The sequence below is a fragment of the Clinocottus analis genome, unplaced genomic scaffold (genome assembly GCF_023055335.1).
Source record: "Clinocottus analis isolate CAN_PGR_092001 unplaced genomic scaffold, fCliAna1.0.p SCAF_16, whole genome shotgun sequence".
Lineage (NCBI taxonomy): Eukaryota > Metazoa > Chordata > Actinopteri > Perciformes > Cottidae > Clinocottus > Clinocottus analis.
The window spans coordinates 3,751,674-3,773,396 of NW_027175887.1; the positions used below are offsets into that span (position 1 = coordinate 3,751,674).

General features: G+C 46.3%; 1 protein-coding gene across 4 annotated transcripts in view; it reads right to left on the reverse strand.

Annotated features, from left to right (window-relative positions):
- LOC137787250 (RNA binding protein fox-1 homolog 2-like) overlaps window positions 1-18,427 on the reverse strand; it is a 40,445-nt gene extending 22,018 nt beyond the window's left edge. For 2 of the 4 annotated variants that reach the window (XM_068579592.1, XM_068579591.1), the window contains exon 1: window positions 4,293-4,781. In XM_068579592.1, coding sequence (XP_068435693.1) covers window positions 4,293-4,493 — 201 coding nt within the window. In that variant the 5' untranslated portion in view covers window positions 4,494-4,781. Of the gene's footprint in view, window positions 1-4,292; window positions 4,782-8,357; window positions 8,409-17,368 lie in introns of those variants that run through there. The other 2 variants (XM_068579588.1, XM_068579590.1) reach the window with 2 other exon arrangements.
- Between the last annotated feature and the right edge of the window lie 3,296 nt (window positions 18,428-21,723).

Below are 21,723 nucleotides of genomic sequence, written 5' to 3' on the forward strand. Positions count from 1 at the left end.
TCAGTGTCAGCAGCTCTGTGGCGTCACTGGGATCTGTGACAAACAGCTTGTTTGTTTTTGACAGTTCAGTTCATCATCATCAGCGTCATCATCATAATCACACTGACAGCACCTTTCTCCAACACTCTGACTAACCTTGACCATGCAAGAGGATCTAAAAATAAATACAATCCTCTGCACAACTCTTTGTTCTTTTTAGGATACACCAAAAACAAAGAAATGAATAAGAAACGAAGAACGATAGAAATAGACAGACAATGGTCTGTGTTTTCAGGCTTTTCAAATGTGAAAATGTGCAGGAAATGTGCTTTCCTTTGTCATAAATGAGAGTGAACTGAATATCATATCTGCTCTGACAGAACAAGATGAAATGAAGTGAATGAATGAAAATAACTGTACATTGTAGCCATAGTTGTTATAGATGATGACAACCAAAACGGACTACAAATAATAATAAAATAAAATTCAATAAAAGCTCAAGCTAGCGTTTAAAAATGCATCTAAAAACAACAACAACGAGCAAGCGAAACACACGCATATAACGGACTAAAACAGAATATGGTTTCCTTCTTTATTCATTTATTTTGGCAGGTAAAACATTGGATGCGGGGAACTCTCAGCCAAAACAGGATGAATTGACGTGTCGACAACGTTTCCACTAAATGATGAGAAAGACCAACTTAACCTCCCTCTTGTTCTCAGCCTGCCCTCATTCAGGCACGCCGTTTCATGTGTATCACTGCCTCTGCCGCACTAATGTGCTCATTATCTTTCAAATCGCTCACACGTAATCACAGCTTGACGTTTACACTTTTTTGTTTTTTTTTACTTTAACCGCGACTGATTTACAGATAATGCAACTGTAGGATCAGGGGTTCACCCTTCGACCACCAAGAATCCACAAAGGCAGAATGTGAATGTTGTAAAATGCTTGCTGCGCTGCCAGGTCGGCAAGCAGCATTACAAAGAAAGTCCTGCGTTGCTAATCCAGAGTGGATGCTGCAGGACGGGGGAACGCGCACGCCGCTGCCCCCACTTCTTCTGCCCCCACTTCTTCTGCATGGGAAGTAAAGAAAATCAAAGACCCCGCTGGCACTGGCTTGAGCGCTGCAGTGCGAGATCGGGTACAGTGTGCGCAGAGGTTCACCGCTGCTCGTCTTGCAGGAGTAGGTACCCTGAGAGATGCTGCATACGTTGAAGGCTCCGCTACGCCGCGTCTGTGCGTCGCTTGCAATGTGCCCGGCCGCACATTTGTGTGTGTTTGTGTGCGTTTCCACACCTCGACCCCACTGCTCACAGCCTCGGGCAGTGGCAGTTAGAACAGCATTAGTGTTGAACGATATCGTCCCCGGCTGTATGGGCGGCAGACGGACAACGGTTAACCTGGAGGCGGCTTGGTGTCCAGCAGTGTGTTAAGACACCAAATACTGAGGGTCTGCACGAGGGCTTAATCTGTAACAGGTGAAGCCGTGTTCCTTGGAGACGGAAAGTGACTTTCTAATGGGACAGCCTCCAGCAACACACACACACACACACACACACACACACACACACACACACAGAATTATCAAGAAGAAAGCTAAATATGCTTATAGTTACATGACACAAAGGTAGCCTTCACGGTTGTTATAAGAGTGCAGCTGTACAACTTGGCTCCTTCCTCATGTGTGTGCAGTGGCAATCCCCCCCGGGGGCAATACATTGGGTGTGGATCCCTTGCAAATTCCTTTAGGCCTGTGGTGGTGTTGTCGCCGGCTAACCGAGCAGTCTTGAGGAGGTGAAAAAAGTTGAGCAGCCTAAACGCTCAGATGCCACTCGCTGGCTCGCAAAGCACGCGGGGGCTTGACACCCTTCCTCGCGGGGCTCAGCGCCAAGCAGGTGGGTTACAGGGAATAGTGCACGAACTATGCACACGCGTTTAAACAAGCAGTGAAGCTGAGGTTCATTGAAAATCAATATTTGAATGCCGCATATGTCTATTGTGTTTAAAGCTGGTATTTCTGCACATTTCTATTATTATTACACTTTCGAAAATAGATCCCAGTGGTGTCGGCGTAGGATTGTAGTTTGTGATCCACACATTTCCAAGAACTTTAGAAAGTCAAAATATATTGTACATATAATATATATATATTGTGTGTATTGTATACATTACTATATATATATATATATATATATATATATATATATATATATATATATATATACACACACACACACACACATACATATACACACACAATTCAGACGTTTGTGCCTAATGAAATGTTTTGGCTTCAAGCCATATTTGTTCACTTTTAGCTCTGCGGTAAAAAAAAGAAGCTTACACTCTCACCAACAGTATTAACGTAACACACTGTAAACTACATTGATATAAAACACAATAACACTAAAAGAACGTTTATTTTCAGGGTGAGGACGTCATTAAATATGACAACAAACATTCAAAGCATTCATTCAAAAACCTCAATAGGAGCTTCAAATGTAACAGAGGCAGACTTGATGCTCCGTGTGTCATCTTGCTGCAGCGCTGACGCTGACTGGGCAATTGAACAGAATCGGCACATCAGCGGTCTCATTATGGAGCCGGGTCCACCACTGACCCCCACAGTCTCAACACCACGCCCTGAGAGGACCGTCTCAGCCGCTATCAACATAGTATAGTCGAGGTAGCTGACGTAACCGACCATCAGCAGATCTACACTTTTTGCAACAACCAAAATTTGAATAGATCAAATTAATTGAATATATCGACCATCCCTAAACTCCACAGTAGGGTGAGGTGAGCTGTCCCACTGAGGATCTAACAACCCTCTTATGCGCACTGTAAACTACAGTACAGAGATGCAGCACCCAAAATAGAGGACAATACCAGAAAGGTTTATGGAGGACAGTGTGACTGGCGCTGTGTCACCTTTAAAGTGCATTCCCACATGGAACTAACGCCCTTGCACCCTTCTAGTTACTACCACCATCCTCCATTTGGCGCCATTCTCTTTGAAGAGGAATAATGCATTTAGATTTTACAGCTGCTCTGGTCTGCAGGGGCGGGGGGGGTAACAGGTGAGAGTAACAAAGAGAGCAGCAATCTACACCTCTGCTTCACCATGTTGAACAAATAGAGAAAGCTATTGGACAGAGTTATGCCACCCTGTGAGTCTTAAGTGGAAACGCAGCAGCGTAATATTGAGAGCGTTTAAATCTAAGACAAAGCTGCTGCTGTGTGCATTCATTTGAAGTAACTATGTGTTTCTGTTGTGCCAGAAGAGAAGGGTGGGAGGCTAGTAAAGTTCTCCCGGCAACAACTGGCATGCGAGCGTGTGCATGTGTGCAGAAAACAACTGCCACTGTGCCGTGACACCTGTCTCCCTCAATCCAGAAGCGGATGAAGTTTAAACCGCCCAGACAGCTTGGATGACAGACAACGTTTGAATCGCTTGACAGAATCTCGGCCTCCACCCTTGCGCGCACATGACGTGACGGGACGGGACACGCGCTGCAGAGCACATGAGAAATATAACATGACACTTGTGTGCGCGGTCAGCGTGTTTGAGAGCATGCAACGCCAACGGCACATGCATGTCAACGCGGCTGCTGCCTCGCGTCGGCGTGTAGCGCCCTGACACCTGCTCACCCCGACCTCCCCCCTTTAGGGCCCAAAGGAACCCAAAACCAGAGCGTAGGACATGCTAGAACAGAGCCAGAGAACAGCTCTTGTCTCCTCAGGCTGTCTCTCAGATAAAGTAGCACACAGACACGCCCACCATATGCTAAGAGCAACCTAGTGCACGTCGACCGTAAACATTAAATAAATGCTGCAGTGTTGAATAACTATTTTAATATAGTCAAATGTTGGCTATCAGCAGCACGCAACTGGACTGACTCCTCTCTGTGTATTGTGTTCACTCCAGTGACACGAGGACAGAATGTTGCATAACACAGCGGTAATGAGCCATCAGCAGGGTTTCTTCCCTCAAAAAAACAAAACAATCAGAGATACGGGAGCGCAAAGAGTTAAAAAGTGAAAGGAGCAGAGCTGCAGGGACGAGCCCTGCTGTTACTCTGATGCCCTGCCAACTATCTGACAAAGCCTTCACCTGGGCCAAGAGATATCACACCAAATACAGGCCACGTAGTAACCAAGCACCAATTACGGTTTCATCCAGCCAAACTAAACTGTTGAAACCAAACCGTTTACAGTCCTCCGTTTGCCTCGTTCTGATCTTCCCGCTCGCAACGTGCGCACAAAGTTGTTGATAGAAAGAAAGCTCCCGCTTCAGAAGGCAACTTACCGGCAGCATTGCTTGGTAGTACAGCCCCATCATCGTCTGATCTAGAGGAACAACTGCTGACCAGCTCTCCACTTCCCCGTTCCTTCTCCTCTCCCCTTCTCCCCCGAGCGTCTGTATCTCTCCTCCTGTTCCTCCTCTCCCCTCGCTGAGCTCTAAGACCATGAGCTGACGGTGGCTTCGGTCCACGTCTGTCTCACACATTCAAATTCTCCCTCGTTCACTCCTCCTTCCTACTCCCTTCCCCTTTTTCGGCCGGCGTCCCTTCTTCCACTTCTCCGGCACGGAAAGCCTCGCCTGCCTGTCACTCAGAGTCTCACTTTTCTGCGTCTCCCCTGGCCCTGCTGCTCTGATCCCCCTCGGGCCTTTCCGTCTTTCTCTCTCTCCTCCTGACAGCCCGAGTCTCTCCACTCTCGCCTGTGTGTGTGTGCGTGTGTGTGCGTGTGTGTGTGTGTGTGTGTGTCTCTCTGCGTCTGTCACTCACGCTACACGTCCTGCTGCTCCCCCCACTTGCTTCTTCTTGTTCCCGCCCCTCTTTAAAAACTTCCCCCTCCCTCTCAGCCTCGGTCCCTCCTATCCATCAAGGCATCCGTCCTTCCATGTAGCCATCTAACCCTGCTTCTGGATGGAGTGAGAACGCCGTTGTTGCCGTCTCCTAGAGCCCCGGGAGAGAGAAAAGGAAATGCTGTCTTCTCTCCACGCACTGGCTGCCTGAGAGTACAGAACACGATGGCGACCCCCACTGCATTGCAGCCCTCTCTCTCTCTCTCCCTCTCTCTCTCCCTCGCGCTCTTTTTTTTTGATGATTTATTTATTGCGTGGCAGCCTGTCAGCTCCAAAAAGCAGCGGTGGGAAGGCCAGTCGGTAGACAGCTAGGTAGCCGGCTGCGTGGGAAGGCTCCTAGATCGCCATCTCTCTGCTGCAGCTGCCTCATCACACAGATGGAAGTCTCACAAAACTGTGGGAGCGCCAGCCCCGACTCCAGTATCTAAACCTCAACCTGCACATGAATCTGTATTTCGCTGCACTGCGCCTTTTTTTTTTCCCTTCTTCTGGCTCTGGCTCAGTTCCCCCACTTCCCACCACTGTATTGTTAGGAGGTGCTTAATTTGCAGAGATGAGAGTGCAGTTCTTTGCACCGCATTTTCATATGGGAGGGACTGAACTCTGCGGGGAGAGAAAATAAAGCCATGATGCCAAGCTTTCAGACATCTGCTGAGGCTGGCGAGAATTGGGTCCAGCGGGATGCAGGGAGGGCAAGATAAGTGATTGGAGGTGGTGGAGGGGAAAACCGGGGCAAAAAGAAGGGAGCCGGGCCGGAGCGGGAGGCGGGGACGGAGAGGCGGTGGATGCGAGCGAGAGATAACGGGATAAATGGATAAAGGGCTGGGTGAAAAGAAAAAAAGAGCATGGGATGACGGGATTAGGGCTGTAAGTGAGGAGGATGGGAGGATGAATAGGGGATGATCTGAGGATTAAACACGCAGACTGAGCGCAGAGATAAACACACGCGGTCGCGCACACACTCTCACAAACACATTGTGTACACAAAGATGGGCTGTGATCATATAAATGCTGCTGCACTTTGGCTGGCACACACACACACACAAAGGGGTTAAATGTAGCACACACACACAAAAGGCCTGCTCGTTAAAACACAGCATATACAGATAATCAATAGCTTAGTCTTAACTTTTAAGAGGAACAATCCAGAACAATTTTAGAAGAATTGTCCATGTGCAGTTTAAAGTTTAAAGTATTTTTAGTATTAAAAAAATAAGAAAAGGAAGATCCGGTGTGAATTCTCTATGACCTGTTTTTATGCGTGTTTGTTGTTCACCCTGATATCTTTTCTGTGACCTAAACAGCAGTACTGCATCAGACACACACACACACACACCCCCACCACTTAACACGTTCATATTGACACAGGCAGGCCTACTGGCAGTTCAAACATGCATACATAACACTAGACAGGAGCATCACCAAGACTAATGTACTGCAGCGGCGAACAAGCCAATCCCGCGGCTAGGCTAAGCTAGCCCCATTTGCATGATAACCGGCAGCCAGCGCGCCGGAGTCTCCTAATGTGTGTGCTCAAGGGCAGAATACATTATCAGGGACGACTTTTAAATCATTTATTAAACAAATGCAGCCGGCTTTGAATTTAACAGATGATTAAACGAGTGGAGTTCAGACGTACTGCCGATCACATGTGTTCTCAACCCAGGTGATGATCTTACAAGCAGATGAACCGAGGCGAGGCCGGGACTGGAGGCATGAGTGTGTTTTGACTGTGCTACGGACTATTGTGCGATTCTGTGCCCTGCAGGCGAGCCATCTTAAATAACTTGCTTCCGTTTCTGTTTCACCTCAGCTCTACTTCTCTGCCTCCTTCTAAAAAAAAAAGGGTTTTATATTTTAAAACGCCCAGCTTTTGTGTTGCGCAATCAACACGCGAAGGGAGGGCAAGTTTAAATGTACGTGAATATACCATTTCCACCTCAAAGCCTCTTTTAGTGTTATCCTCTCTGAGTTTACCCCCTCGCACACCTAGAGAGCTGTATTCCCAAGAAAGGAGATACCAAGGATTGGAGAGTCAAGAGGAGGGGGGACGTGGTGGGGGGGCATGAGACCTGTGAAAATCTTCCATGCTGTGATTTGGGGATGGAGGCCGGGGCGAACAGGCACGCGGACCAACACTCCCCTCCTGTGGCACTGCCAGAGAGCTGCACATCCCCGACCACCAACTAGAGATGCACGCGCACACACACACACACACACACACACACACACACACACACACACACAAAAGAAGCACACACGCAAGCTCCCAGATTCAGAGGCCTTTCTCACAAATGCGCTCAGATGGGCTTCGACACACACAGAGCTGATTTGAGCCGCTCAATGTGCTCTGCTGCGTAAAGGTAGATAAGAAAATAGTCGGCTACCCTGCCGCTACGCTGCACTCATTACTGAGAGCAATATGCATGGAGAGACACTTAGAATGAGAAAGAGACAGCGAAGCGGAGAGAGAGAGAGAGAGAGCGGACGTGTGAGAGGATAGAAACGTTATCGTGAAACAGCGCTGCAAACAGAGTGCGCAGAGCTTAGTTTAAAGACAGCGATAGCCTAATTTCTCTCTCCGTCGGTCAAGCCTTTGATAGAGGAGCTCAGCTTCTCGCAGAAGTTCCTTTCAGCAATTCTTCTAACAGTCATAATTTATATGCTGCTGCCTTAGGCTGAAAAATAAAAGAACAGAATTGTCTTGGTAACAGAGCCTGCTCTCGGACGAGGTGGGCGAGAAGAGTTAAGAGTTGCATTTACGTTACACTGCATCAGGGCTGCTTCAAATGCCATTTCTGTTTCTACACTCAGAGCACCCGTTGAGATATTCAAATGAAGCTTCAAATGTCTGTCGGCATATTTTAGTGCCTTTGTCACCCGAGAAAAACAAACATAAAAATCCCCACAGTGATTCAGCAGATGAAATGAGTTAGTCTTCTTTTAGTTCAGTGAAGATGTTGATTTTGAAAAGCTAAATGACGACAAAATGGGTGGAAGCAGAATATTTAGTTGAATAAAATATATTTTCATTTCTGGACTTAATGATGCGAGTTATAGAAAGTGTTTGGCTCCCACAAATCAGAAACAATCCTACCCAGCCACCAAAATAATCCTTAAAATAGTACAAGTATAGCCGGATCTTTATCTGCAACTGTGCAGAATAATACTTGCATTGAACAGAAGGACTGGCCGTACGAACGTTGGGTCGGATGTCAAAGCTTCAAACTATTCAACAGCCCTTGACTGCGTGCGTACACACACACACACACACACACACACACACATGTACACACACACACACACACACACACACACACACACACACACACACACACTTTTCCTCCAAATGATAAAAAACTAACTTGTGTTACTGTTTAACACAATATATACTGTTTAATTATTGTCTACATTTGCTCACACATCAATGAATGTCTTTTACATCTGTTGATTTATTTAAATGAATTGTTACAGAGGTTTTGCAAGCCATCACTAATCTCTTACCTGACTGTGAGGTGGGTATCCATGGAAACCAGGGTTTAAAGGCTCATCGTTCTGCAAGAGACAACAGGAGGGAAGAGAGCGGTGTGAGTGGCTGGGCTTTTGAAAAATGAGTGGATGCAGCATGAGAGTCAAAAAAACAAGTGAAATGTACGTGGAGACCAAAACCTCCACCTGGCTTGTTTTCAAAGTAAGAAGAATGAGAGGTTTTATTGTCACAATACGTCACGCAAAAGCACAACGGACCACCAAGGTCGGAAAGAAGCAGCAGACAAATGCTGGGGGAATATCCAAGTGGCTTCACTGACCAAACAAAACAATGATAATCTATCGAGTGGCAGGCCAAGTTTATAATCCATCAGACACAGAGGTATAAGGGACAAACATAATTTCAAACACTGCTCAGTATTGTTTAAACTATTTTAGAAACTTGAATAAACATGAATACAGTTTTTTTCCCAATGCCTATGATTGTGAAAAACTAAAATGCTCAGTAAGCAGTAAGTTCAAAGGAAGACGGAGGAGTGAACTAAGTTATCAGCAGCATGACTGGTGAACCAGTACGGCTTTCATATCCAGCCACTCCAACCAATCAAAATCCACCAGCCGAGCCCCCCATCTATATTCGACCCTGCCCCAGAAACCAGTGTTGTGGTTAATTGCTCAGTAATTACTTTTAATTAGATTATTTCTGTCTCTCTCCAACTATTATTTTCCCCTGCGTGTCATTTCTGCCCCGGCGAGAGCAGCCATTGTTTGAGGCAGAATTAGTAGAGGAGAAGGAGGAGGAGGCAAAGGACAAGACAAAAAGGGGGGGAGCAGGAGGAGGACTGGAACAATGGGGGAAGTTAACCAAAAGGATGATATTTTGACAGCAGTGAGAGAGAGCGAGAGATGACACCAAGCACATATAGCCTGCTGGCATGCCTCGCAGAGAAAACACGACCGCCTAGTGAGACTCATGCCTCTGCTCGCCTTGAGGGATGAGTCTCACGAGGCGAGGGGGGGGAGGGGGTGTTGGGGTTGGGAGGTGTTGGGGTTGAAGGGGGGGGGGGGGATCGTAAGGGGAGAAAGATGTGTGCATGTGGTGGGGGATGGGGGTGGCAGTCCCCTCGAACGGCTGGTGTTTTCATTACATTTAATCTGCAGGACCGAGGAGCAGGCAAAACGTTTCCAACCCATGTGCCGCCCCTCGGCCTGCGTGCACTCGTCCATTCAGCGAGCAGCTCGAGTGTGGGCCGCGGCAATGTGGAGGGCCGATTTGGTTCGGGAGTGTCAACAGAGTTAACCTCCCGGGCCCTGACCTCTAGCCGCCTTCTGCGGAAATCCCTTGCTGATGGGACTCATCCAGCCAAAGTGTCTGAGACGGAGGGGCCGAGGTGACGGCGGAGCGTCTAAAACACACAGACTAACGGCTTTCTAAGCTGAGCCTGAAGAGCCGGCTCACGCCGCAGAACTGTTCCAGAGAGAGAGCGGGACTTGGGTTTGTGTCGTGCAAGTGAAAAAGCAGATGTGGTGATGGTTTATGGATGAATGAGGGAGTGTCTAGGCGGAGTAGGGTGGAGGGAAGCCGAGAAGGAACGAGAGCATGAGGTTGAATAGATGGATGTAAACAATAGGGAAGAAATTAGAAAGAAAGTAGTAAACTTTGTGTGTGTGTGTGTGTGTGTTTGCGTCCAGACTCGTGGTCCATCCTTCTCCCCCCGCCCCCATCTGAAACAGCTCTTTCTTTGTCTCCGCTCTCCACTTCCTGTTTCATCTGGAACCAATTTCCCCCTCGTGCCTCGTCCCCAGGGGGAACACTCTCCTTGGTGCTCCGCAATTACAGGCAAATGGACAGACTTATATTGAGCAAAATACCGACTGCGTAGAAGGCTGCTGGTGCTCACCGCGGCACAGATGGAAAGGCGGTATGGGCAGGCGGCTGATCAGTGCAGCGTTGCACAGGTCCACAAAGCTTTGGGCAATGTCAACAGGAACGTAGAGGAAGTAGAAAACTCCTTTTCTACTTCTTTTCTTTAAGATGCATGACGGGAGTTCCCTACACTGCATTATAAAGAGGACTGAACTGACGTTCTGGTTTCGGTGCACCAACAACTGGTTGCTCAACCGTGTACCAGTGGGGCACCAGAGCAGCTGAAGCAATGTTGATAATCAGTATTTTTAAATTTGCAGCGGGCGATCAAAATGTTGAGAATCATTTTTAAAGTTGCATTTGCAGTCAAAGCGAGGGGGAAGGCGCTGTGCTAGCTACAAAAAAAAAAACAAGAGGGGGAAAAATGGAATGACAGTAAACTCTAAACCCAAATTATACCCAACCATCAAATTATAGAGTCACTGTTGGTTCTGCTGTGGATGGTCTGGAAAGAAGAAAGAGGAGGAGTTTACGTAGAAGAGCAGGAGGAGGGAGAGGAGGGTTTAGCAACATCTGGAATCAATCTGTCTGTAAGAGTAGAAGGGTGGGGGGGGAGGACAGAAGAGAAAGAAGAGAAGAAAAGAACAAAAATAAGGGCAGAGACCGACACACACAGGAGGTGGAGGAATGTGGGGAATAAGACGGCTAAAGCCAAGAAAAGGGGAGAGAAATATAAAGCAGTCAAACATTTGGCGAAATGGAGACAATGAGTCATAAGTGAGGAATGCCATGTGATTTATATTTTCTTAGGGGGTGGGGGATGGGAGTGAACTTGATACCTAGTTTTTTTTTCTTTTCTTCAGAGACTCTTGTTTACTCGCGTTGACGGACACACATGCACACACACACACACCCTTTGCTCTATGGCGTGGCTTTGTAAGCATGTTATATGCCGCGTGTCGAGAAAATCATACAAAAAGGCAGCCTCGTTTATGCCTGCCATACTTCCTTTTTTAAATAAATAAATAATAAAAAATGACTGCAGCACTAAGCCTGACCGGGCTGAAAGCCGGGCTTTCCTACTGCACTTCTGCAAGTTTCCATTAAGTCAATTCCGTATAGTTTGCGAGCGAGGAGCCGCCTTTGAAGGCGCCGGCTGGCTGACTGCGAGGGCTTCAGACTGCACTGGCAGGGATCAGCAAAAAAAGCACAGAAAACCAGTCACACACGCACATAAACATACTCTCTCTCCCCTCTCTGTCCCCTCTCTCCGACTGCGCGGAGGGCAAAACTAAAGGGCGTCTCTCTTGTTTATTTTTGCTCTCTCTCCAACTAGCTATTTTAGGAGAAGTCGGGGAGTCGCTGGAGCAAACGGGCCGGAGCAAAGGGGCAGGAGCAGGGGAAGAAAGAGGGAGCAGTGGTGGTGAAGGAAGGCAAACCGACACGAGGTCAACAGATGGAGAGAGGGGAGGGAGACAGAGGGAGGAGGGGAGCGGGGCAATTAAGGGGAATGCTGCTGGCGTCCAGCGGTCCCCAACAGAACAGCCGGAGGAGGAGGACTGTACGGTCTCAATCATGGCACCAAATGTACAACAAAAAAAAAAAAGGAGAGAAAAATCCCACCTGCCGCCACCAACAAATTTAGAACCCAAAAGACAAAAATCCTGACGCTTTTGACAAAAACACTGCACACATTACTGCAAAGCATTGTGGCACCTAGAAGGTGTGATGAGATCTAAGAGCCTCAAATTACTTTTAACAGCCTCACTCTGACATAACAGGATCTGAGACGCAGAAAACCAATTTCATTCAACCATTCATCAAATGTTACAAGAAATTCTGAGCTTATTTGGCTTGACGTCAAACGCAAATACTCGACCGAGTCAACAAACCAGGACCGAGGGGGAAATAAATGGAGATGAACATTGTGTGAGAGGATCAAACCAACGGGCACCAATAAAACGCAGACACGGATGTAGAAGGAAGTAAGAGTACAGCCCAAAGGGTGCAGGACGGGGATTGAGTGTAATTTGTCAAAGCGACACGCTCCGAAAGGTATCGAAGCCGAATGATGAGGCTGGAAATTAAGACTCCAATGGAGAGAGGTGCTATGTGGGGACACGACGACAGACAAAGACAACCGAGGGAAAGGGAGGAAAGCCAGGATGAACTGCAGTGTTTCCACTCAGACTGAGGGCTCATCTGTTAAAACACAACGTTTGGAAAAGCTACAGCTACACCTTTAAAAAGAATAGGAGCGTTAGACACCTCTAACACTTGATGGTTTGAAAGTTTTTTTTCCCAATCTGACATAAAGAAAATATGTAGCTGTAAGGCATTTGTTGGTCGGGTTTACTGATGATCCTCTCCTGCGAGTGCTAACACCCGACCAACGGTAGGGCTCTCAACATTGACCGAGAAACTGTCGTTACACTTCATATTGCATTTATTAAAGTGCTATTGTGTGACTGTGTGCATTCAATGTGCGCGGGATGGACCGCCGTATTAGTGCCGCTTGTCTTTTTACAATAGACATGTGAATGTTTGTATACATGACGTTTTTTAATACAGAAAGAAAAGAAAAAAACATTGCAATTCAACTGTAATATGCAGCTTCTAAGTACTTTTAAATCACACGTCCATGGTGGAATAAAAACTGTTTGTGGTCTTGTAGCGTGAGCAGCAATATCCGAGTGATGTCGATGTCGGTTATTAATCATCAACGAAAAACCTGGCAGTGTGTTTCATTCGTTTCATTTTGTCGTTACGCTTTTACGTCTTTTTAAAAAGTGAGAAGCTGGCTCCCTGTAACTTTAGCCAATATGTTACACAGGCTGCTTCATTGTTGTCAGATCTAATTATTTCAGTTTGTCTTGGCAAAAGCCCGTCGTGCACGGCGTGCGTGCGTTGTGTTACAGAGAAACTAGGTTTTCATTTCATGCTCCAACAAATCGTCAGTATTATACTTATTTGATAACGTGTCACATCCGAGTACTCCGCATACCGCTGATCCTCTTAATGAAGTACTGGGTGCACAGATTTGGAGCGAGTATTAGACACGACTGACGGGTGGCTGACAAGTCGTCACAAACAACCGAATGGGTTTCAGGTGGATCTCACAACTGAACCGTCATCATTCGTGACTCGGGTGGCAGCGCGGCGGCAGTGCATCACAGATGACCCCCGTGTGAGGGAAACACTGAATTGACATTTCACTCCGCGTGTGGGTGGAGACGGGAACACATGTGACAGTTTGGGGGCAGCCGTGGGGAGGAGGAGGCGTGTAGGGTGGGGAGTGGCGACATGCTGGCCATAAAGGGAGAGAGTTCACATGCGAGTGTCATGTTAAGCTGAAAGCTGTGGGCTTTAAACAAGAGGGAGGGGAGAGGGAGAGAGAGGGAGAGAGAGGGAGGAGAGAGAGGGACCATTTTCTCCTTTTTATGAATGGGGACTTTGCCACCTTTGTCTTCAATCCGATTATTTTCTGTATGCTTTGGCAACACGCACCGGGGGAGGACCTGAACATGAACACAGGAAGAGAGGGGAAATGCAAGTCGATTGACTTTGTGTGGAGAATTTCGAGCTTATCGTTAACGGTTCAAAGGTCAAGGGTGACTCTGCCGCTGTGCAACGGCTCAAAGTTCAAAAGCACTCATTAAACAGCAGTGGAGAGCATAACAAGACCCCACCCCCACCCCAATGTAACAAATATTAACCCACATTATTACGGCCTCCGCCTCTCTGTAATACCGTCTGTGCATGCGCCTCGTGTGTGAATTATTTAGCCGGCTGACTTCAGAAGGACTACATGGACACAACCAGCGGGCTTATCAGGAATTATGAGGGAACACCGCAATGGCCTTTTATCTTATTATCTTAGAGTCAGCAAAATAGGGACGCCAAGCGATGATTTTTTTCACCATTTTGCAACATCTAAGTCTTTAACATGTCAAAGATATTGACAAAGAGAAGAAGACCAAACTGATGTTGGATGTTGTTCACTTTGTCCGTCTGATCAAATCAAAGTGATTTACAATATATGAAAATGATAATTACATTAAAAAAAACACCTTTTTGCATGTATAAAGCTATATCCTGCCTTGGTTTGATATGTTTATTAAATGCAAAATTTAGTAATCAATCAATAGTAAGCAATATATATATATATATATATATATATATATATATATAAAAATAAATGTCAATTTCTATTGACTTCAATGTAAAAAATGTAATATTGTATGAGCTTAAAATTGAAAAAGAGATATTCCAGAGAATGAGACTTGGTACTCTTAATAGCAAAGCATTAAAGTTTTTGGGTGTAACTTACTTCCAGCACTATGGCAAAAAGTCAAGACACAGCTCCCATAACTGCCTCTTTTCTAAAGCAAGTGTTCGGGAGCAGACATCCAGCAGCAATGCATTTTCATTAGCGACCAACGTGACAGACTAAATTTCTCATTGGGCTCCTGGGCCAAAAAATAAATAAACAAAAACTTTACGTGCGCGTTCTACAGAAAACGAGCAGCATCTAGTGATGAAAACTTGTGGTGGGCAACGTGAAACCAAAACTCCCCTCCGGTCTGGTAATAACATATCTCAGTGATCTGTCCGTTCTTATCAACCCACCCCGTGCCCGGCCCCCTCCCTCCCTCCGCTCTGGCCTGTTAAAGCGATCAGTCTGGTTAATGCCCTCTCCTAAATGAGCTTTGATCTCGTTAGCGCGACACAAAGCCTCTTTACTGCCAACGATAGGACAAATCGGCTCTCCGAAACAGAGAGTCAGAGAGAGAGAGAGCGACACGGGCCAAGAGAGTTCGCAACTGTACTCCCACTGTATCAGAGCGGTCCGCAGCACTGCCTCAAGGGGAAGCATCATGCTACATAGAGCGGGACAAAAATATAAACAGACAGAAGAGGGAATAGACATGGCACATATGTGGAGGAAAGCAAGGGACGAGGCAGACGTGGTGGAAGCTTTGGGAAGGAGGGGGGGGAAGCGTAGATGAGAGTGATGTGGACAGAAAAAGGGGAGAGATAATCAAAGATGCCCCCCTGCGGGGGGAGGGGTTGGGCTGGTCCACCTCACTGGCACACTGAAAGCCTGTGAACCAGGAGTCAATTAGCAATCTGGAAATATGCTTGGGGGAGAAATCAGAGGGCAGCTAGAGGGGAGCGGGGGAGGAGAGCAGGAGCAACAAAAGAGAGCGAAGGCCGCACTCTCGTTTATTATTACAGTCCTGATTTACAGTCGCAATCCACTACTTCTCGGGCTCAATGGGGATCCTATGGTAATTTGGGTGAGTTCAGTTATGGGAGCATCCTCACCCTGAGCACGCACGCACACAGCACGCAGCCCTGGTAAGAGACGGCCATGACTGCATTAGCCCTCAATGTCATCTTCTCTTTTTTTATTTACCCTTTACATTAAGTGTTTTGAAAACAATTCCATCACTCAGGGCCAATCCTCCTGCTTATCTCCCCCAACTGACAGTGTCATTCCTGCCATCCATCACTTTCCTCTCATCCTTTATCACGGGTCCCTAAAGGATGCAATCTAACGGCTCTGATTTCCTTTCTGTCCGCTCTCTCCTGGCTTTCATCCTTTCTTTCTTCCTATAGCTTTCCATTGAGACCGTGTCTGTCCTTGGAGGCACATTTCTCCCCTGTAATGCACCCAAATATTGTGTCCATTCAAAACCCCAGTCTTTAATCGCTCTTTGTCCTCCACCTCGTTGCCCCCCTCGCTTTCAGCCTATGCACACCCAGCGATCACTTTGCCTCCATCCAATCACCCCCACCATGATTCTGCTCCTCTACTCCGTCCTATTTTCAGCCTGACCCCCATGGTGCCCAGAAATCAATACAACGGATGGGCAGCGAGAATCCTCCCCATGTCACGCTGCTCATTGTCACATCATCTTCGCCGGCGGGCTGTAACCTCCCCCCCCCACCGGCCTCCCGCCCCATCATCAGCCTCCATCCTCTTGTGAAGCTCGGCCAGCATCACGCAGGACCTTTTTGACATTGCAGCAGGTCAGCCGCACAATTAAGAGTATTTTACCAGCTCCCCCAAGATTGAATTACCTGCATCCGCCTGCCCCGTCGACTACCGTTATTGCCGTTTCCCTGGACCACAACAGCAGATTAAAATCTCCCTTATGCTGTTGGGTTAAAGGCACTTCACGGCATGATTGCGTAGGTGTAAGAATGATAGAGTAGTGCAAGCGTTTATGTAAGGTTAAAAGATAAATAGTAGTAGATCCAGTGAAAGCAAGCGAGAGGTCCCCCCCCACACACACTCTCCCGCCCCCCGCATCGGCAGGTCCCTGGTTTACTGTAATATGCAAAGATCAGTCCGGCAGAGGCAGGAACGGCTGCGGATGCCGTTTCAGCAGCCGTGTCCTGAAATCAGGGAAGACCCAAGTTAAGGAGGGCCCCCCTTGAGCCCCCATGCTCCTTCAGTCACCACCAAAAGGCTGTTCTTTGTCTTTCACTGTGGTGACCCCTCCCCCAATCCCTGTCTGCCTTTCTCTCTTAACACCTAGCGACAATCAAGGGGGGCACACAGCGATAAATGGCACATGCGGTGTGTATCAGGGTTTGATGCCGTGACTTACTGTAAATTGCCATCATAATGTCTGAGCAATTTCATCCATGTAAATAAAAAGGAGAACAAAAAGGAATAGGACGAGAAAGCCCTGGTTTACTTTGCGTACGCCAGGCATGATGAATGGACCTCATCTTTGCCGTGTGCTGCTGCCTGTCAGAGCAATGGAGCCTGTATCATGTTACCTTTGTCTGGCTTGGTCATGCTCCCTTCGCCGAGCAGCTCCAGGCACACAGCAAGCCACACTTATATAGTATGTCACACTTTTAAAAAAATGATAATTAGGTTTTAGAAAAATTCTTGTTTTTATTTGCTGGAATCATACAGGACTGCGTTGTATATAGGGAAAGGGGTGAGGGGCTGTCAAAACATTATCATTCCCTGCTTGAAGCTTGAGAACAAAAGCTTTTACAGAAGAAGAAGAAGAAGAAGAAGAAGAAGAAGAAGAAGAAGAAGAAGAAGATACTTTGTCACAAGGCTGCACACATGAGGCTGTGATGATAAACTAAACAGCACAGACATAATGTGCGTGTTTCGTTGCATTCTTACCTGTCCAATGTCCCCAACAACAGCCCCAGTCCCGTCTATTCTGGGTCTCTTGCACTCCGCCCCGGCCAAGTCGGTCAGTGCAGCGGCCGCCTGAGCGTCGGGCTCCGGGTCTCCTCGCTTCATCGCACGGACAGCTGCAGCTGCTGCGGGACCCCCGTCCGCGTCCGCGAGGGGTCCGGCTGCCGTATCAATGTCCCTTTCCATTATTCCCCGACTAACGGGCAGCATTATGGATGCAACGTCGGTCGACATTAACATTGGACGGCAGACAGTCACCAGTCACAAGTCTGTTTTTCTGTATCTTCCCCGCTGGACTCGTCCACGGCTCGATATTCACGATGGATCTGTCTTTTCCCAGGAAGCGTAGTCGGACAGTACAGAACTGGTTTACATCAATAAAAAAGGCAGCTGGTACTGTTTATTGTCTAACTTAGCTATTGGAGGCAGAACATTATGCCAGGCTTCTGGACAAAGCACATTAAGAACAGCTCTTTTTTTTTTAACCTCAGCCCCCCCCCCCGAAAAAAAGTAAAAACGACGCCAAACGGTGGCCTATTTAAATAAAGATCAAACGTCCGACGAGCTAATTAGCTAGCTAACACCAGCTAGCGTGCTAGCATTACATTCCGCTAGCTCTCGTTATAAACGTGACTCTCGCTGCCAGTTAGGAAACGTTGGGAAATTAGCTTCAGTAACCCGACTCCGCGTGCGGGGGACAGGCAGTCCGCTCTGCTCTCTCCGCTAAAAAAAAAAAAATAGTTTTTGGTTGCGGGAATCAAACCTCCGTTTGTGTTGTTCCTACCAGCCTCCCCCCGTGATTCCTGTCCCTTCTTATCACACCGTCCGTCCCCCTCGCCGTGGTCTGCTCTGGATGCGTCTTGGCTGCCGACGAACACGATTTCCTCTGGTCTGAGTCCCAGTTGGTGCGCGCGTGTGTGTGTGTGCGTGTGTGTGTGTGTGTGTGTGTGTGACTCGTAGTGAGGAGGCGAGCCCGGAGTGCGCCGATCCACGGTCAGTCTGTCCGCGGACGCCGGGAACGGAGAGAGAGGAGCGCGATGTGAGGTGGGCTGGTCTGAGATCTGCCTTTCCTCAGCGTCTCCTTCTCCTTCTTTTCCCTTAACTCCCCACCGCCGCCGCCAGAGCTCCCCTCCTCCTCTATCATCGCGCATTGCCCCGTTTAACCGAATTAGAATGAAGATTTTACCTTTTTTTGTTGTTGCTAAAACAATGAAATAATTAATTACATAAAGGGGGTGAAATGAAAAAAATAACTAATAATATAAAATAGGTTATAAAAAAAATAAGGTTACATTTGACCACAGGACTCATATGGGTACGTTATAAATAATGTATGTTATATAAATAAGCAGATGGGTTATACATTTATTTTTTAACATTCAAGGCCTGCAATGCAGTATCACAACACAATATAATAGCATATTATAATTTAATTGCATTTGGGTTAGAGTGCAAATGATTACATTCTTCAGACATTAATAACCTATTCAGTTTATTCAATCAAAATGTGTAGTTTGTATGCATGCTTCTTTTGGAGCCAAAGTCAACTTTTGGTTATTTATTGTTAGTATGAATAAAGTATTAAATGTTTTCAGGGTAGAAATAAAATACAAAATAAACAAATGAATAAAACAGAGCAGCAGACCGCCTCTTGCAGTCTCTAGTTTTATTATTTTGGAATTTATTTATTTATTATTTATCTATTAATGTATTATTTTTGGAAGTATTATTAACTTATTACTAACTTGTTTTTATCCAAATGTGTTATACTTTTACTTCTATAGTTAAATGTTATTTGTTGTTGTTGTTGGTGGTGGTATTGTTATGGTGCACCTTCCGCCAGGACAAATTCCTTGTTTGTACAAACTTACTTGGTAATTAAACGTTTCTGATTCTGATTGAAATACAGTCCATACACAGTTATGTTTTTAATGTGTTTGCGCCCCCTGGTGGGTCTTATACGACACCGCGTCTGAAGGGAGGCTCATGTCCAAAATCACTACTCTCTGGTGAAATTGTTGTCATATAATTCATACAAAAGCAACACTTATCAAATACGTCTGCTGTTGTGTATACAGGTTTATAGTGGAAAGCTGCAATAACGGAGAGGAGTGAGAGGATACATTACGAAGAGAAATACTGTGTCATTGCTGTCTCTCTCTCTCTCTCTCACACACACACACACACACACACACACACACATACACACACACACGCACACGTGATAAAACCTGCACTGACTCCTCACTTCACCTGCCTGCCACCGAAAAGATGATTGCTAACACTTTAAGCCGACCGCCTGAGTGAAAATGTGTGTTTGTGCATATGAGCAGTTGAGAGTGTATTTATTGTTCGTGTGTGTTTGTGTGTGTGTGTGTGTGTGTGTGTGTGTGTGTGTGTGTGTGTGTGTGTGTGTGTGTGTGCGCGCTTCTTTCTCTTCCTCTGAATCACTCACTCACTCCATCAACCTCTGTCTCTCTCCTGCTACCTGTCCCTCCGCCACCCACTGAACCCGCAATGATGGACGGCGGCGAGGTCACATCACTCCACACAGCCGCCTGTTTCCCTGACGGAGGCTGCGAGAGCCGGCATGAAGCCATTACTCCCTTTTTTTTTTACACAGCCGCAGACCTCACGGGTCATGAAAAGATATCGGCTGTGAAAGATACGGCTCAGTATCTATAGCAACATCTGTGTCTTAGTGCATCTCTTCTGCAAGTCCTGTGGTCTTCACATTGCACACTGCGGAAGGAAAACGTGTTATATCTCATGCTTAATGCTTTGTATATTACCCTGAAGTAACACTGTGAAGTCATGTACAGCACATATACCGGGTTATTATGAGCACAATCCATGACATGTTGTGATGAGTTTCATTCATGTGGAAGGAAAGCTTAATGTGGGATGTTGAGGATGTTGATTAGATTCTGGAGCACAACAATGTCGCGGTGACCTGCCGCTATTCAAAAGATGGAGCTGTCGCTCGAAGACCAAAGAGACGAGATATCGTGACAAGTAGCGAGGAGATATGCGACCAGAAAAGTACAAGGTGGGAGACAGTATTAAGAAAACCGGGGTGAACTGGTTGTATGCGATGAGCGTGATGTGCATGGGCACGAGTTAGGAGAAATATGAGATACAGGAATGGACTGAGGGGTTGCACCTAAACCAAATGTTAGGTTATAAATACTACATCTGTTTGTTTGTTCAACAGTTGTGGTAGGCGTTGTTGGCTCTGATACCGGGTTTATTTGTGATATGTGTGTTACAAATAAATCTATGTGAATTAAACTCTGGTCCCGGGACGTTTGTGAGTTCCTCACCAGCAGTCAGATATGGAGATAGCTACCAAGTTTACGCGGCATCAGGTTTCAGGAAGATTAATCATCATCGATCCAGAAGAAGAAATCAGCCACAACAACACCAGTGTATGCTGGTGGCAGATGTCCTTTGGTCTGGTTTTGCACACATCACTCAAGTGTTTCTTTTGTTCACAGCATTAGATGTTTGCAGCGGGGAAGAACAAGTTTCTTTCTTTCCTTTCGTAAATGTTTCGTTTACATAAAACTTTGCCATGACATCTCACAATTGCTGTAATTTTTCAGGCAGGGAATGTCCAGCATCAGATTTCGGCCTCTTAAATTGAATAGTGAACTTATGACCTTTGGGTGTCGATGAATAAAACAAGAATTTTTTTACAGATGGCCCCTTGGGCTCTAGGAAAGTGTGTTGAGCATATTGTTGTGTAATGCATGGAAACGTTTCACTGAGGGAATAAGCTGCAGATTCATCTTCAGAGTTGCACCACTATATTGCTGATTAGAGATTTAGGGTGTTTTTGAATTATATGTCATTCGACCTCCCGTACGTCTCGATTATATACATTTGTGCAGATCACTGCTTTACTGTTTACTAGCTTGTGTAATTAGCACGTGTGGTTGAACAAGCCTGCTCACGAGCTCACTCTGTGGTTCTCTAGGAGCCACCAACACTTTCACACCACATTATGGAGGCGGGAGCGTGACCCTGTGCATCTTTAACTATCTACACCCACTGGAGATATGTAATGTGAAAACAAAAGAAGAAAATGTACCCGTCTTTGTTGTGAATTAAAAGAGAAAGTTTCAACAGCAATGTCAAAGCAAGTACAATTTGTCCAAATATTTGGACAGTACATTGTTTTAAAATATGAATATCAAAATGAATATTAACAACACATCATTACCATTGACAAAAATGAATTTTGTATATACACAGTATATCCAATGCATGACTTTGTGTTTGTGTCTATCATTCCCTCAGGTCATGGTATGCTATTTAATTATGCATCTTTTATT